The sequence below is a fragment of the Patella vulgata genome, chromosome 3, assembly GCF_932274485.2.
Source record: "Patella vulgata chromosome 3, xgPatVulg1.2, whole genome shotgun sequence".
Lineage (NCBI taxonomy): Eukaryota > Metazoa > Mollusca > Gastropoda > Patellidae > Patella > Patella vulgata.
This window is the reverse complement of record NC_065881.2, coordinates 54,256,260-54,272,528: the sequence shown is the minus strand read 5'-3', so window position 1 is coordinate 54,272,528 and position 16,269 is coordinate 54,256,260. Positions and strand designations below refer to the sequence as shown.

The window sequence follows — 16,269 nt, the reverse complement described above, 5'->3', positions numbered from 1 at the left end:
TTTTCAGCTAATGTTGCATGTTTAAAATGTCCTCCTTCCTCACATCCCTGAGTACTAAGTCTTATCCTTGAATCGTTGGGGGAGGGGCAGGGGGCGTATAGTCATGGAAATGGCCCGGGCATCGACAAACCTATAGCTAGGAAAGTCGTTACTCCTATAATCTTCTACGTTTATCTAAATATAGAGTTAGACGAGAACAAAATAGCATTTAGTCCAAAAACGTACATCTATAAAGTGACTGAGAAAATATGGCATTTATCTGGGTAGATTGAAATCCACTTATAAATGTTGTGAATCATCAGATGGCGTGGATATTATTATATTATTCTGAAAGTATACGCCAGTTATAAGATGACCGACCAATTTCATTTACAACGTAAACTTCCTTTTGTTTGTTCAGAAAATGAAGAGTTGAGCTAAAGACGGGATGTCTATATACATATTGTTTAAATCAGAACCTTTTAACTTTCTGTATCTACCTACTTGACGTGCTTCTCTCACTTTGCTGTTGGCCACAATTAGGTCAGATTGCTTCAACTTTTTCCAGATGTTGTATATGTATATATGTTTATATGCAAGTCCATACAATATATATTGCCTTTCATAACTAAAACTACTGTTATCGCGAAATTCACCGAAATTCATCATTCATACTGTGCAATATGTCGTACATACAACCTTTGCGACCCTTGGATGAAACCAATTATTATTTTATCAAAATGCCCAACTTCAAGATTTCCTTCTGTTTTTTTTTATATTATCCTAAGTTCGATTCATTTATCACCGCTACTTTACTCAATAAGTTTTTTGATTAAATAATGACGTATACAAGTTAGTGACATGCGTCTAGAATATAACTAGAGAATAAATCTATAAATAAAACTATTACCCACGAAAATAACACAGATAAAACATTTACTAATTATAGTTACAATTTAAAGATACATATTATATCAAATACGATTTGGTAGTATCATTAAAGGAGCTAAGTCGCTAATATTTGGGACCTAGAAATTGACACAAATGGGTCGCAACGCATACAATAATGTAATATGAATGTATATAAATTGATTTACATTCAAACGTTTCTGTTTTTACTGTAATTTTTAATCAGTTAGGTTCGGCGAAATACGCCAGTATTCTCATTCGAATTTCAATCTCTAGCGTCTGGTTATTCCAGTCTACGCGGATATTATTTATTGGGCTTGCTCTCCAGATAAGAATATAGCGTCACCGTTTGACATGACTTGTGGAATATGCCTGGCCTCGCTTTTCGAGTCCCTTATTACAAATAGCGCTGAAACGCATTATGGTACACGATTCGTGTACCAATTGTAAAATGTTTATTTTGTCTTAAATATTGGATATCAGAAGGCCATCTTTTCCCGGTAAGGTTACAACATCAATGTTGATTTAAACCGACAAATAATCCGTGTTTTCAATGTCGAAGATTTTGGATGATATTGAGTTAGAGACTTAGCTTCTTTAATATATATAATTATTACTATAATTGAGTACAAGCTTTGGTATACCTAAGTTATATGATTCCAAAATAAAAGCTAAACAATTACAGCATTATTCAAAACGTCTAGACTTTCTTGTGATCATGGTTATTATATATGGATACACAGGTATGGCCAGTTTTGATTGTGACACTATGGCTTGAATTATTGCAATTTCGAACGCAATTGTGAAATAAACGTTTAACTTGAACTATCAAACTGTTATAAAAGTGAACACGATGACATATTGAAAATTTTCCTAAATAAACAATAAATCATAACTAATAGATTCTCATTATATTACTATATTCAATTCATATGTTTGGAACCATGGCCCCAAAAACGGGACGCTGTCCTTTGATTTGTTAAACATAATATACGAACGTCTATACGGAAATAACAATGAAATAATAATTACTTCTGCTTTAATGTTCACTCCGTATTTATAGAATTTGGCATTAAGAATATATATTTCAGATGGTCCAAAACACATTTATAGTAGTAAATGACCGCATTTTATAAGTTTTATGATCTAGGTGACCAATGTCGTGCACGGTACGGGAAATACCAACTCTCCAAGAACGAATTTATTTTGGAAATTTTACATAGCTAACAAGTTTTGGTTGCTTTTTTGTATTCGAATTTATTTTTAAAATTAAATATGCTTTATGTAAGACCTAAATCTGCCCATTGCAGATATTTCGTTTGTTATATAAATCATTACTTAGACAGTTATTCACATACCAAGCCCATGATCAACTCTATACGTCATCGGATGCTTGAAATTATCAACGGATTTCGTTTGTTATATAAATCATTACTTACACGATTATTCACATGCCAAGCCCATAATCAACTCTATAGGTCATCGGATGCTTGAAATTATCAACGGATTTGAACATTTAATTCAAAAATGGATAATTCAGAATTGGTTTATTATCGTATAACAACGGTAGCAATGATAATCGAAACTACATTATTCTTCAAACGGCCATAACTCCGTTCAAAATGACGTGATGTAACTGAAATGTCCGATATATTGCCATTTCATTATCTATTTTTTAACCATTATAGTGAGAACTGTCAGCTCTTTATAGAAACACTACACAAGATATGCCCATGTTTATTGTCTAAGCATCTGATCAAACTATATCTTTACCAGTGTCGATCAGATCCTATCTTTTGGAGGCCATGGTGATAATAAAGTGTATTTTCATAGAATTAATTCCATAATTGCATTTTTTAACAGCACACACAGCCCAATCAGTTGAGACATATACCAGTCGAAACTATCTGTTGATATCTGATTTTAATTAATTTTATAGATAAAACTATTTTGAATTGAAGCAATTAAAAAAGGCAAATTGTAACATGTTTTGTGTTTCATATATGAATTATTAGTCGATTGTAATTTTTATCAAGTAAATTAGAATTTTAATTCGGCCGAGCTTTATGGCTGAATTGTCCATTTCCTTTTCAGACAATAATGAAATTACCTAAACCACGGGATATGACATTGTGTGCAACATACGTCACGGTGGTTCTTAATAGGGGGTTGTTCAGTAAATCAGGAAGAGGCTATACAGTGTAAATCAAATTATCACTTCAGTAGACTCCATGCGAGAAGAGAACAAATGAAGTGCCACTATTTTGATTGTCATGACAACAAAACATTACAGATGTTAATATGAAAATTTTAAAACTGTAATAAACATTTGATTTGAAAATCCTATATTAAGGAAGATGTTAAAGTATTTGTTTCAGTTGCCAGAATTTCTTTGTAGATTTAATTTTGTTCAGGATTGCTGTTATTTTCAGGTAGACTTTATAGGAAATTCCATGTCTTATTATAATTAATGTCAATGTCATTTATATTTCAGATTATCTTGTTATTTAAGAATATTTTAGAAAATAATATTTATCTACATGTATTTTGTAATATACTATGTTTTTATGTTAATAGTCGGGTTACATTTTTATCACAACACATTACTTGAAGTTTGGAAGATTAGAAGTCTATATATTACATATATTATAAGCTTTACAAATATTACCAGAAAATAACATCTGATTTTAGAAATGTTAATTAGCTTGTCGTTTTTGGTGGGTTTTCTTGACTTATGTTTTTTTGACTACATGTATATGGGAATGATGTGTATATAATAATATTTCTGACTAACGTATACATTTTTTTTACAAATTTTATAATTCAGTGAATATGTAGATAAATGTGACGATTTTGATCAAGGGAAGCTATGCCTACATTTTCTTCCTTTTCCCAGAAGATATTTATTTCAACAAAAATGAAGATTGATTGAATTAATACAAATAGAGAATCATTCTTTATAATTTCAGAAGTTTCCCTTTGGACAGAAAGCCACGTGGAACAGTGGTTAGATTGGGCTATTAGACAATACGGTCTTCGTGATCTCGATTCTAATTTATTCCTTCATACAGACGGTGCAGCACTTTGCCAAATGAGTCGTGACGATTTTCTACGAAAGGTGTCGCCTTATAATGCAGAAGTTTTATTAACCCATTTAGCGTATTTACGGCAAGGTATGTTGTGTTTTTACATTCTTTCACAAACCCAGAGTCACAGAGTTTTGGGTTATTAAAGGTAAAATCTATAATTTCTTGGATTTTATCTCGCGTGTCCGTTGAATTTTATGTTTTTAACTCCTTCTACTGAACCAATAGATTCCAATCAAATTGTGTAGGTCTGTTGTTTGCATAATGCTTATTCAAACTTGCTTATTACTTAGTGATGAGCGGACTCACGTTACAATGGGAAATTTTCGTCTTCTTTCCAAAACCGTTTGATGAATTTCATCCACGATTTGTTCCAAGTGATGCTTAGTCCCGAAATGACCTAGTTTGTGTCGAGTGGACGTTAAATCCCATTTCTCTCTCCCTCTCTCTCTCTCCAAGTGATGCGTGGTGGGATCGAGTGCCGTCGGGTTGGGAATCAAAGTGGAAAATGTTGACCTTTTCGCAAATTTTCTAAACTGCTTGGTGAAATTCAAACAATGGAATTAAAATATATTTCATTTTTTATTGTATATATTATTAACAAAACTTGCACTTTCTAAACATTAATAGGAACAGAATAGGTGGTGTATAGTCTGCTGAACGTCTGCGCTGAAATCATTGAAATAATTGACTGACGCTAACTCGAGTTATATCCCTTTAATTTCTTGTCCCGTGAGAAATTCGGTTAAAAATCATTGACAGCGTGGGATATTAATAACAAAAAGCAATATAATGTTTTCCAATAATGGACAATATACATCTTTACATTAATTTATTTATATTTTGAAAAGTAAACATTTTATTCCCGATGCATTCTTCGTATTTCATGCTGAATTATTTATGTATATCTATTTAGTGATTTCAAATTAAAGATATTACGAAATATTCTTAGTTATGTCTGTTCAACACTCTAAATCATATGTTTCTACACAGGTAGTTCTCCAACACGTCAAACACCAGACTTGCCTGAGAACAGTCCACACATGGGAACAACCACCATAGCTTACAATCAAAACAGTTGTGGCGCTACTTATTGTATACCAAAAACAGGTATGTATTTCATAGCGTTTGTATTTATGCAATTAAAAGAGATACACGATACCTACGATCTTTCATGTAATTTTCTTTGGAAAACATAATAGGTCTTCGCGTTATATTTTGTTCGAGACACTTCTTCAGAATCTGCAGTGATGTAAGTCGCAGCGGTGCAATTTTAGTACACTACCTGAATATGATTTAGAAGAGCTAAACCACTTTCATATCTTTCAAAATAAGTATTGAATTGACCTGTGCCCAGTCGATTAGTGGTGCGACAAGCTCTATAAAATTTTGTTTCGAAAAATTGACTAACTATGTCGACACATTTGGTTATATCTCAAAATTGGCTTTATCAAGTGACGTAGACACCGAATGAAGACAAATTGTCATCCAACGAAACAAAGTCAACATATACAATCCAACGAGATCGACGATTTTATTTTTGACCCAGATGAAATAAGTAGTGTCATTTTAATGTTGACCGTAATTTTATTAAAAGGAGGAGATAATACATAAAATTTAAACAGGAAGCATCATTATTAACTTATGTTATTCACGTTATTATAATCAGTTGAGATTTTATCTATTTGGTCTTCCAATTCAATCCAATTTAAACGGAAGCGACGATCTGTTGAGTACCGTGTGGCACAGGCACTTGAAGGGATTAAAATAAAACTTCTTACTACTGCTTGACTATATATTATAGTATATACTATAATCAGGCCCGGCGGAGTGGGGGGGGCTAGGGGGGCGGAGCTTTAGCCCCCCCCCCCCACCAACCAAGAATTGCAGCCGCCGGCCCTGATAATATATAGTCAAGCAGTAGTAAGAAGTTTTATTTTAATCCCTTCAAGTGCCTGTGCCGTGTGGGTAGGTGTGAAACATTTTCGAGCTGAAACATCAAGTGTTGGCTGGATTCAAGATATGTTCTATCTTTCTTAAAACGAAGAGTCTTTAATCTTTTAATAAATTATTTCACCCGGCGTTCTAGAGCTAGAATGAATATGTCACCCCCTTTAATGATCCATGTAATTGGGTAGGGTAGTGTGGGGCTGGGCTGGACACCAGTACAGTACGAATATTCTGTTTGGTCTATTAAATTATTCTTAAACTGTTGACACTAGTTAACTTCGGGCTAACACTAACAGGTGCTGCTTTGAACCCACGTAACGGCAAGCTGTGAAAAACAAACGTTACATATTGTGTTATTAAATAATTAGATGTGTGAAGAGACAATGAGGAGCCATAATTACCTTAACGACAAATGAATAGAATTTGTGAAACTACTAAATGAGGTATGAAACATCACACTTAAGGTGTTAAATGGGTAAATTCGCCCACGTTTCCTTGGTCATCTAATAATAAAACCCCATAAACTAAATAAACTTCTTAAATATAAAAAAACAAACATATTTTAACTATAGGTATATCCAAATTGTACACCTTACAAGGACAATTAAAGAACATATTCTTCTCAAATTAAAAACTTGGATCTTATTTTGTATCTTTATCTGGCAAGGAACAGCGTCTAGTCTTTCGGTGGGACCAAATCCCCGGTTGGAACATAAAAGTATACGACGATAGACCTAATTTCATTTCACTCATTCATTCCATTGAAAAAAATAGAAATAACAATGGGAACATTCGGAGTTAAAGGAGCTAAATCGCTAATATTTGGTACTTAGAAATCGACAAAAATGGCTCGCAACACATATGATAATGAAATATGAATGTATATAAACTGATTTACATTTAATCGTTTCTGTTTCTACTGTAATTTTTAATCATTTATGTTCGGCGAAATACGCCAGAAGTCTCAATTGAATGACAATCTTTAGCGTCTGGTTATTTCAGTCTACACCGATAGTATTTATTGCGCATGCTCTCCAGATAAGAATATAGCGTCACCATTTGACATGACTTGTTGAATATGACTAGCCTCGTTCTTTGAGTCTCTTGTTCCAAATGGCGCTGAAAGATCTCAAGTTGACAAATAATTCATGTTTTGAATGTCGAAGATTTTTGATGATATTGAGTTAGAGACATAGCTACTTTAACTAATGATTTGTGTGTGTGTGTTTGGGGGGGGGGGCATTGGTATCTCGTGACTTTTAATACCAAAGTACATGCTTCGTTATAAAATTATATTTTTCCGACCGCATTGTAACTTTACAAGAACGTGGCAAATTAAAATTTAATTTTCTTAATTGATAATTTCATGCTTGCATCTAATGTCCTTTCTCTCTATCTCTATGACAAACAAAATGTTACCTTATCTTAAAGGGAAACAGAAGTGTAAAACCAACTAGCATCTTATCTACAAAATGAAGACATAATTAAACTGTGTCTAGAGATGTGAATAATATGTCCGAGATAAAGTTAATCAAGTTTAATTTGTTCGGTATTTTCAATATCAATATACAAGTTATGATACAATAATGATACAAAATGGAGGCGCTAGACCCTGACAGAAGTGTTTTCCGATTCTCATGTTATGTTCTACCTCATCGAGTCTACACAAACCAATATGATGAGTCTTTGTCCTCAAGTTTTTGTAGTTTGAATGTCGAACAGCTAAAACAATCTGATGAAACAGGTTATTGAAACGTAACGTGGTCGTATCAATACCCGCCATAGTGTACCACAATCAAAGAACGGTGATTCTAAATTGCTTTCCTTAATTGTAATAGTTAACGCGTAGGAAACGAACTACCAATTTAGTTTTCCTGCAACACAATGATTGAGTAAACAAAACGCTTAAAAGCATTTCACTCTCGTTCAAATATCAGGAAATACAGTAAATATTTAACTATCAACACATCATCGCGTAATTGCAAAATGATTACTGAAATGAATAGAGATTTGTATCTCGTTGCCTTCAGTTCTCGGTCTTGTGGCGTCGTGAAATCAAAACCCAGTGAAATCATAGAGACGCTACTGTTTGAAGGTGATTCGGTCCGGAGGAAAAAATGATCGACTCTGGGTGATAATCAACATAATGTCCTCCCTTCCTCGCTTTACTAGCTTTAATCAACGCATTTCATACATCTGAACTGCCCTCAATTTGCAACTCTTCAGAACTCTCTAGCGTTGAAAAGCCGAAAAGGTGACCCTTCCGACACTGGGTTCCGTGTAAACATTCGCGAGCACGTGGTGGTTGTGATTACATTAGACTACTTAGAGAGTTATTGATTGTAAGCTCGAAAAGATTAGCCGCCACATTGGACGATAGACTTAACTTTACAATCAATTGATTGGTTAGTTGTTGCAAATTGCAGTTATTGTATTAGAAGTCGCATATAAAACTCGTACGGGAAATGAGCCCCTGTGACTTTAGTTTCTTGTCAAATGGCATGAGTGACGATTTCCCCTTGTCGATGCCAACTACGGAACTGAAGAACGATTTTGCGTGATTTTGCATTACGACTGTTGATGTATCGCCTCACTGTTACGTGTTTGCTATCCCAGTAACAAAGCTTTTCATGTGGAGAATAGTTTTTATTTAGGAATTCTACAATTTTCATATCAAAGTGTTCCATCTTGGTTTGAATATTTTCTTCGATGCAGACTTTGAAGAGACAGGATTTATTTCGGCCATGTTCATTTACAGGACTTCCGGGTTTTCTATTTGCAGGTATAATATTTATTTTCGGGGAAAAAATGTCTGAAAATTGTGTGATGATGTGCTATAAAACACAGCCAATGCTTAGAATATTAAAACGTTTAATGGGATTCTTGTTACACAGTTTTCAATATTGTATTTGTAATGCATGCATAACTATCACACTGCCATCAATTGATTTTGAAAATTTGTTTTCACAGAGCCAACATTTACTAAAAGTCCATGGTCATCAAGTCCCCCTGTCACTGCACAAGGTTCGTTCATTTTGTTAATAGTAAACAGGTGTTCAGTATAATACCTATTTCGATTATTTTATTTATGTGCATGTAATTTCTTTTGTTAGGGGGTGTCCGGGGGAGAGGGTAGGTGCATAATGATATGACCTTAAATAATTCCATTTTATTTTTTTTGATTCACATAAATTGGGGAAAAAGTCAATAAATTAAAATTTATTTAATATGCTACGTCGTTATGTGTACAATGTGGAAATTGCCATTTATATGTAGGGAGCATTGTTCAAAATGGTGCCATCTTTTAGCGATAAATAATGCCAAGCTTGTCTTTTTCGATTTACTTTTCATCTAAACAATGTAGTTCAAGATATTCACATTTAATTTGGTAAGAGATAAGTTGACAATTTTATGACCCAACTTTTAATCGACCAACGGCGTGCACGGACATACAACAAAAGCAATTAAGGCGGGCGTTTAACCGAGTTGGTTAGCACAACTTCATTTTTCACAGTTTATTGTTTTTTAAGATAGAATCAACGTCCGGGTAACCGCATGGTTGTCTTTAGTTTCACCCACAGATGCCTTTTTGATAATTACCAAAGAATATTTTAATATAATGGCTTATATTTAGTTATCTGTTTGTTTGTAAGGGTTTTACATTCAGTTTAGTCCCTTTCTGTTCTTTTCTATTTTGTTCTTTTCTATTTTGTTCCAATAATCCCCCTTTCAGAGACTATTAAAGACTCCGCTGCCAAGATCTACAGCAATGTCGGTTTGGAAATATATATTAAAGAAATTTTTATTTTGTATATTTTCAGGATATGGTCATTCTGGGTTTCCTGGTATTAAATCAAATTATAACAACACCCACACACAATGGAGAACACAAGGTAATTACAGCTTTATACTACGTTTCTTTTCTAATAATACCTATATACTTACAACTTGACGATTCTTAATTTGGCACAGAATAGGAATTATAATCTTAGGCGAAAAAATAAATACAGCCTCTGAGTTTAAAATAAGTTCAATAATTTTCTGTGACTTAATCCAAATCATGGTACATACACTTAACAAAGTCGATTCAATGGAGAGAAAACAAATATAGACAACCCAATTCAAATCTTTATATATTCAAGCGGTAATCGTAGTAAATTTCAACGTAATCAATACATCTTAATTGAGTTAGATATACTCCCAGGACATAGATTAGAGACTTTGTATACAGGGACACGTATATGTGATTGGCATCGTGTTAAGAGATAGTTCCTGATAATTGCTAACAGATTGTTGAGTTATGTGACAATGTTAGTCAGTGTCTTTCCTGAATGAAACCCTTCAAGACAATAGTGTAAGATATGGGGCTTCCTGGCCTATGTTTGCAGACAATGGCCAGTCAAATTGTCTTTTTCTAAATCTGATGACAGCCACCTCAAAGATTTCCGACCGGTATTGACGAAACCTTATCAATGTTTCCGCCATTGATTGAATCGTGTTTAGAACGGGATTCTTGCTTCTAGAATATTATATTTCATCTAAACTAATAAACCCCCAGACAAACTTTAAAGTCTTTATCACATAATGTTACCATATCACAGAAACAAAACGCGTTTATATTGTGATGTTATGTATTTCATAAAATATATTGTGAGATCAATCTGATTAAAACACAGATTCTATTTCGTTTCGTTTTTTATAGTTCAAAATTTCGTTTTACTTGCCTTTACTACACCGGTTTCTGGTTGACGTGAGGGATTAGCCAATGAAACGGTCTGTTGTTACAGCGGGTTCTTGGGCGTTTGGTGCACAGAACTGTGGGTAAACCACTAGAAACGTCGACACTGATTGCTTAATCAATGTCTGACCATCCAGTATAACCGGCCAGATCTTCATGTAGTGTAGGCCATCGAAAGTATAAAAAAAAACGAAATATAGATCAGATTGTTGTGTAATGTGTGTTTCAAAAAGTACAATGCATAATACTTATTTATGAGTCATACTCCTATTGCCATTTCCGCCCCCCCCCCCCCACTGCTTAAGCGAATTATTTAAATTAAAATTGAACCATGTGTTAGTCCCGAAATCTCTCTCTCTCTCTCTTTCTCCCCTCTTGCCATTACCCAGTACTATTTCTACCTTAAAGAGACATTAGTTCTTTGCAGGTCTTGTCTATTTCGTAAAGCTATAAGTTTCAATTTGACGTGATTTGACTTTATGTTACAAATTAAAGAAGTTTAATTTGGAATCTAAACAAACTATTAGAAAAATCTCTCTAGCCATCACCGAGTTGTAAACATTTTACGAACGTACATTTTTATTTGATGAAGGCTGGCGCAAATGACAATTATTCTCTAAGTATTGGCCAGTGCTTGGATTTTCAGAAAAGCTTATTTAAATATGATATTAATAATTACATTTATTTATTCGCTGATAATTTCTGAGAATTAAATTAATAATCCTATTTAAAACATACAAAATAAATACAGACAAATAAAACCGTTTCGCCTACATTCACCCAATCAATAAGAATAAAAAGTGGATATAATAAAGGGTGTATTTCTTTATACGGTGTTCTTTAAAATAGATTTTTCCGATAAAAAACAAAGGTTAAGAAAATCAAACGGTCTGTTCGCTCCAGACCTCAAATTAGATATTTTCTTGACCACTGATTGTGGCCCATATTAATATTTCAAATATAATATAATTCTAACATACTACATGTAGTATTAAGCATAAGCAATGATTCTTCTCAAACAACCAACCGATTTACTCCAATATTTAGGGGGTTTTTTTTGTTAATCTTTGTCGAAGGAATCAACCGTGAGTAAGTGTAACTGAGATGGGTTTTTTTTTTTTAAAAAAAAACCACCCCAACAAACTTTTAACAAAGATTCTTAAGGTCCATCACCTAGCATGTGCTCCATGTAACATTTGTCATGAATTGACTTATTATTCGCACAGATGCCCATATACTTAACACTTTGAACACCTCATTACATACGGTCTAATGAGCTCTTTGTTAGGACGTCAAACCCTATTCAGACAATATTGCGTTGCCGATGTTTTGTATAATGTGAGAGGACAAATAAACTCGTAAATGAACCTTGTTACGTTATTCACCAGCTCCTATCGGTCTCATCATATCGTTCATACAGGACAAATCACTCTAAACGGTGTAAACGGTGTACAGTGTTATTGTCCATACATCAAATGATCCGAACTGTCATCATTTACGCATTATGGACTGGTTGGATGCAAATAAGAACACGATGTATTAATGACCATATCGCGTTTTAAGACATTTATACCCTAATGGTCATTGTTGTATACCTGAGCTCTTCAACGGTCAAACGCTTAGCGATAGCCATTGTCCAGTCTCTCAACGATGCTCCCGATTAACGGAAAGACACAGCGTCGCACGCGTGTCAAAAACGGAACTCGCGTGTGCATATTCTATGCCGTTTCGCCTTAAGCGTGTCATGGCCTTCCATCAGTTATGATTGCACTTCAGGCTAATCAAGTTAAATGAAGCGAGTTGTTTAATTGGTAATAATCATAGTATTTTTTAAAGATAAAGACGCGATATGATAGACAGACATTACATGTTGACCTGTCAATCAATTGAAGTGACACCTGTAGATCAATATATTCATATTTTTTTTATTTAGTCACCATTGTATTTTATAGTACATCTATATTTTTACCAGTTTTACTAAAAACAAAGAGAGAGAGAGAGAGAGAGAGAGAGAGAGAGAGAGATGGGGTTTAACGTCCACTCGACACAAACTAGGTCATTTCGGGACTAACATATGGTTTAATTTTATTTCAATAATTCGCTTGCGCGCAGGGGTCTTTAGCAGTGGGAGGAACTAGGTTGGTACTAAAAACAAACGTCAAAAGGATTTATATTTACACGACTAATAAAGTGTACATGCAGACTACATCTTAAAAACTTCCTTAAAATCTACAGTTAACACGTTATAAATTGTTAAGATTTATTCCACGTCATCAGTTTTTGTTTAAGTTTCGAAAGGTGCAGAAAAGTAGGACGTTAAACCCCACTTCATTTATTAATTCATTATATAAGTATTTTTTTTCTAAATCTGTATTCTTCCCATGCAATAAAGCTAATCTTGCAATATAAGTTATAAATATATTTTTAATTCGATAAATCACGATAGAAATCACAAAGAAAACACACCATACAAAATAAAATGTTACCCAGTCTTTGATTTTAATTTCGTATTCCATAGCATGAGCAGGAAGTAGCCGTTGAAAATAGATTCGTAGCTTTTCCATTATGGGGCTAGATTGCATCAAAGTGGCACCACGCCTGATTGCATATTGAATATAGTTGACGCTAACGTCCTAATGTGATTGTCAATGTTACTTTAGTTAGGTGACAAGCTTCATAATATGCTGAAATGGCAATGAATTGATACATTAATGTAAAAATGTGTTTAAGAAACGGATGACTGCTTCGCCTAAACGTTCTCTGATCTTGTTGAACGAGAACTTTGATATTTGTGAACTTGATGAGAATGTATGACTCTGTTTCTCCTTTTTTCTCACTCCTACAAAATTTATTTCCTTTCTTAAAAAGAGATATGTCTGTCTTTGAATATATATATATTTTATCTTACCTTCTACTCGACTGACTATTTAAGAATTTTTAATGAACATTTTTATATATTTATTCACAAATCTTTATTATTTTTGACAAATAAAAGTACGTAACAAATTCAGTATATTGTTGTCAGATTGATTTTTTCCCCCGGTACGTGTTGTATTGCCAGAGCTCAACATATTGTTCTTTGATTTGTTCCTTGGATTCGTGGCGTATAAATCTGAAATTTATATACTTTTTATAACCCCGCGTTCGATTTCCTTCATCATAGTTTACCGACTAGAATAACATAGGAGTAATATTTACGTCGAATAGTTTGCTTCATAAAATAGCCAAGTGTAAAATAGCCAAATGTAGCCAAATGTAAAATAGCCAAATGTACTTTGACTCATAGTTAAATCACATTTATTAACATTTAGATTGATATTTAACTAAATGTAATTTCTTTCATATGACGTAAAATGTTGAATTAACAAGTTAAATATTATGTATTTATTTTAAATATCTTAATTCTAGATCCCTATCAACTGTTTGGACCGATGTCAAGTCGATTATCTAGTTCAGGTAAGCTTTTTACTTTTAAGATACCTGGATTTAAAACTGTAAATAAATATCCTAAATACAATCGAGTTCTTCAAATCTTCGGGGTGATTATTAATCATATCCTTGTCATGAGGACTAATTTATTGACGTTTTGTTACTATAGTGTTAATTGTTTTTATTTGAAAATCAAATTATATTTGTTATTACAGGAAGTGGGCAAATTCAGCTATGGCAGTTTTTACTCGAACTGTTATCGGACAGCGGAAATGCTGCCTGTATTACGTGGGAAGGAACCAATGGCGAATTCAAATTAGTAGACCCTGATGAAGTTGCAAGGCGATGGGGTAAACGGAAGAGCAAACCTAACATGAATTACGACAAACTGAGTCGTGCTTTACGTTACTACTACGACAAGAACATTATGACCAAAGTTCACGGTAAACGTTATGCTTATAAGTTTGATTTTTCTGGACTGGCCCAATGCCTTCAATCTAATTCTAACGATTCATCTACACTTCGTTATCAACAAGACATGTTTGGATATTCGAGTCCCAACTTCATGCCGACGCATCCGCCGATGTCAACTCCAGGGTCTGGCTTTTTTGGATCCACGACACCTTACTGGTCAACAACGAACAGTAATATTTTCACCGGAATTCCTGGTCATGTGATGCCCCATCATCCAGGTCATCTGCCATCACACTTAGGATCTTACTATGCATAAAAACGTATTATTAGATCTATGTTTCTTTACATTGTGTATATAGAAAATTGTACTGAAATTTTATATACAGACTTAATTAAATTTAATTTATACGAAATATATTAAATGTACAGTGTCTATATATTATGGTAATCATATTGTTAGTGTTTATCCCCTCTTTATTATAGAGAGAGTGCCATAATATATTATTATGTTTTAATATTAATTATTAAAAGGTATTGATCATTCCTGCGTAAATTAATTAAATAGTTATTAATTACTAACTGAAATAATTATTAAACTATTGTATATTTATTTTTTTGTGCTTCATATTTTTAATTTTATTTTATTATGATCTTGGTAATATCGAATGAAAGCACTACAAAATTTTTGAACTAATAAAAGCAGTGTAAAAAATGGTCGATGAAAACTAGTGTATCATGTTAAAGCTTTTCCAGTTTCCTGTTGAGACTTCATGTTACCAAAATGCAAATAGTCAATATAACTGAATAAACATAATCGGTAGCAATCTAGAGACTAGAGGATGCCCATACCATTATCTAATGCTTGGCAAATGAACGCCGCCATTCACCTCCTTGCGTGGCATGGCAATATATTCTTAAAAGTCACTTGTTTCGAAGACATTCTTATGAAGTCAAAGGTCAGATCTTGGAAATCAAACAAGTATTATACAGGTAATCATTCATTGATCGGTCAGATTTCAATTCTCTTTGTTAAGTTTTGGTTCTCATCTTTTTTAATAGTCAGGCAGATGAAGTGCTTTTGCTGTATATATTAAATCTGAAAAATATATTGTTATAGATAATATCGAAATGTAGATATAATACAGTGTATGTAATAATATGATGTATATTTATTGAATAAATAAAACGCAATATTATTCTAAAAAAATATAAATACATATGAATTAATTTCTTTTTTAATAAAACTTATTATAAAATTAGTCTTGCTAATTTGGTATCTAAAGGGGCTGGTGCAGAGAAATGGGGGGTGGGGGTGGTTAGCATGTGCAATATAGATGGATAGAGTGGGAGGTGGTGGGTATAAACAGTGATTTTAATGTGAGATTTATGGTTCGATTGTCACTTTCTTCCTTTAGACCCTACTATTGACTGCAGTACCACACCCTGTTTTTGACACATTTCTATATTTAAAATTTACAGAAATATAATGAATAGTATCGGCATTTAGATCATTCTTTCCAGACCACACTGTATAATAAATTATATTGATCTAAAAACAAACATGTAAAAGCTGCAGTGTCTATCTTGAAAAAAAAAGTTAATAAGAGAACAAATCTCCAACCATGCAAAATCTATTTTAATAGAAGGCTCATCTAGTCATATGAGTCGTGCTGGCTTTCTAAAAACTTTTCAGTTCAGAGCTGGCGCAAGCGCACAACAACCCGCGACGGTGAACAAAGAATAAAAATGTTGAAAGATGGGAGT

At 33.4% G+C, this 16,269-nt stretch overlaps 1 protein-coding gene across 1 annotated transcript in view; it reads left to right on the top strand.

Moving 5' to 3' along the window:
- The window catches only part of LOC126814860 (retroviral integration site protein Fli-1 homolog), a 37,938-nt gene extending 22,220 nt beyond the window's left edge, over positions 1-15,718 (top strand). Inside the window, exons 3-8 of the mRNA XM_050540277.2 lie at positions 3,858-4,061; positions 4,968-5,084; positions 8,895-8,948; positions 9,746-9,817; positions 14,071-14,118; positions 14,307-15,718. Coding sequence (XP_050396234.1) covers positions 3,858-4,061; positions 4,968-5,084; positions 8,895-8,948; positions 9,746-9,817; positions 14,071-14,118; positions 14,307-14,821 — 1,010 coding nt within the window. The 3' untranslated portion in view covers positions 14,822-15,718. The remainder of the gene's footprint in view (positions 1-3,857; positions 4,062-4,967; positions 5,085-8,894; positions 8,949-9,745; positions 9,818-14,070; positions 14,119-14,306) is intronic.
- Positions 15,719-16,269: the final 551 nt, after the last annotated feature.